The sequence below is a fragment of the Notothenia coriiceps genome, unplaced genomic scaffold (genome assembly GCF_000735185.1).
Source record: "Notothenia coriiceps isolate Sejong01 unplaced genomic scaffold, NC01 NC01_scaffold00016221, whole genome shotgun sequence".
In the NCBI taxonomy this organism is placed as follows: domain Eukaryota; kingdom Metazoa; phylum Chordata; class Actinopteri; order Perciformes; family Nototheniidae; genus Notothenia; species Notothenia coriiceps.
Window position 1 is genome coordinate 2,343 of NW_011348922.1, and position 2,461 is coordinate 4,803.

A 2,461-nucleotide genomic window follows, 5' to 3' on the forward strand; every position below is an offset into this window, starting at 1 on the left:
AATACCAACTTACCAATGCGTTTTACAAGATAGCGAAACATATACATATTAAGCAAAGAGGAAGAAGGGTAATCCAGACTGTCTGAATATTTGCGCAATTATAAACTGTCAAAAATATCGTATGAAATGCGTTTTCTATGCGTAAGTCTAGACTTTTAACAACAGCTAATTGTCAGGACTCTGTTTATCCACCAGATGGCTCCATAAACCTCGAACACTTTTCTTCTTAGATCTATTTTTATCCTAAAGTGTCAGGTTCCCCCCGGTGTTACTTCTCTCTGTCCCCTCTACTCCTCGCCATGTTGTCGGGTTGAATCTCAAATCTGTTGCCCCAGTTTGCTCACTTTTCTCGGATAATAAGTTCTCTTAGAGCCGCTGACAGGTGTCAAAGTTCCAGGATGTCCAGCGTTTCCTACTATATCTCCAACCTGCTGGAGAAAATGACATCCACTGACAAAGACTTTAGGTAAGACAGAGTTAAAATGTGTGTTTGTGACAGTGAGATGACACTTTTCAGTCCTGGCTTATTATGAGTCTGTCATTTTATTAACATGTAATATGGCTTTTTTAAGAGAGACAAAAGTAAACAACACTGGTAATTTACTAACTTATAACTTATTTAAAAAGTAGCTTAATGTGTTAGACAAGTTAGCTTGAAGTCCTAAAAAGTCCTCATTTGTGTAATCATACTGAATGTTGGTAATAACTAATAATAAAAAAATACCAATATGTGAAATGTGTGTTGAGATGAGTTAGCTCAATCACAAATAAATTCTCATTGTACTTTTATAATTTTGTATTGAATTAAAGGGTTTTATTTTTCACAAGATAGACACCTGTAATCACAAAGAAAGTTAACTAATATTATTAGAAGTGTGTCAATGTGTGTTGAGATGTAAATTGGTAGAAATAGTCCATTATTAGTAAAAGTCCAGCATTCAAAATCAGTCAAAAAGTCAATAGTCATTTTCAATATGAACTTATATTTTGCCTCCCCCCCCGAAAACGTACCAAAAGTACCAAAAACTAGAACTACTCATTATGTAGAAACATTTCAGAATGATAAGCGTCAACAACAACAACAACAACATGACAACACATTTGAGTCAACTTCTCCTATTAAATATTGATGAGTAAGTCTTTCTTTGCTGCCTTTGTGTTGATGAATATGGTCTCATAACAACATAACATCTGACATTAATTCATAATCATTAAGACAGGTCATTTTGTGTATGTATCTTCATTCTGTGTGTGTGTGTGTGTGTGTGTGTGTGTGTGTGTGTGTGTGTGTGTGTGTGTGTGTGTGTGTGTGTGTGTGTGTGTGTGTGTGTCTCCAGGTTCATGGCCACTAATGACCTGATGCTAGAGCTGCAGAAGGACAGCATAAAGCTGGATGAAGACAGTGAGAGGAAAGTGGTGACGATGCTGCTCAAACTGCTGGAGGACAAGAACGGGGAGGTGCAGAACCTGGCAGTGAAATGGTAAAAACACAGAGGACGTAAACACTGTTTCCACCATGTACCGGTTTATACTCGCTAACTTCTGGTTTCAAACAAATCATAGTTCTGAGAAAAGCTTGAAAAAAAATCTGAGTAAAGTCAAAATTCAGAATAAATGGAAATTCCGAGAATAACTTTTTGGGAAAAATTCTCCAAAAATCCCAAATTATCTTCTTTTTTTTATTCTGAGAAAAAGTAACACATCTGGAAAATGTCAAAATTCTGAAAAAAAAGAAAATCATGGAAAAAGTTGGAAATCTGAAAATAGGGAAAATTCTGAGAGAAATTAGAAATTCTGAAAATAGTCAAAATTCTAAATAAATTCACAATTCTGAAGGAATGGAAATTCTGAGAAAAAGCCGAAATTCTGAAAAAAAAGTAAAACATCTAAGAAAAAGTTGGAAATCTAAAAAGTTGAAAGTCGTTCTGAAATAAATCATAATTCTGAAAAAATGTGGAAAATCTTAGAAAAATTGAAATTCGGAGTAAAGTGAAAAAAAGTGAAAAACTAAAAACTATCTTTTTTTTTAATTCTGAGAAATCTTTGACAAATCTGAGAAAAAACTGAGTTGGAAATCTTGGAAAATAGGAATTCTGTAAAAATTCTGAAAAAGTAAATATTCAGAAAATATTCAAATGTGTTATAAAGCATTATATAAAGAAAAACGTTTAAAATTCTTAAAAAATCAATAAATATAGATAACGATTGCAGTGTTATGTGTGTGTGTTTCAGCCTGGCCCCTCTGGTGAGCAAAGTGAAGGAGCCTCAGAATGATGAGGATCAATAGATACAGATAATGATTGTGTGTGTGTGTGTGTGTGTGTGTGTGTGTGTGTGTGTGTGTGTGTGTGTGTGTGTGTGTGTGTGTGTGTGTGTGTGTGTGTGTGTGTGTGTGTGTGTGTGTGTGTGTGTGTGTGTGTGTCGTGTAGACGTACGACGACCGACGACGACGGAGGAGGAG

General features: G+C 35.0%; 1 protein-coding gene across 1 annotated transcript; it reads left to right on the top strand.

Moving 5' to 3' along the window:
* Positions 1 to 298: 298 nt before the first annotated feature.
* On the top strand, positions 299 to 2,287 carry LOC104949455 (cullin-associated NEDD8-dissociated protein 1-like). The gene is made up of 3 exons (XM_010775814.1): positions 299 to 466; positions 1,338 to 1,481; positions 2,233 to 2,287. The coding sequence occupies exons 1-3, from the start codon at positions 399 to 401 to the stop codon at positions 2,285 to 2,287; spliced, it is 267 nt and encodes an 88-aa protein (XP_010774116.1). The 5' UTR covers positions 299 to 398.
* The last annotated feature ends 174 nt before the right edge of the window (positions 2,288 to 2,461 follow it).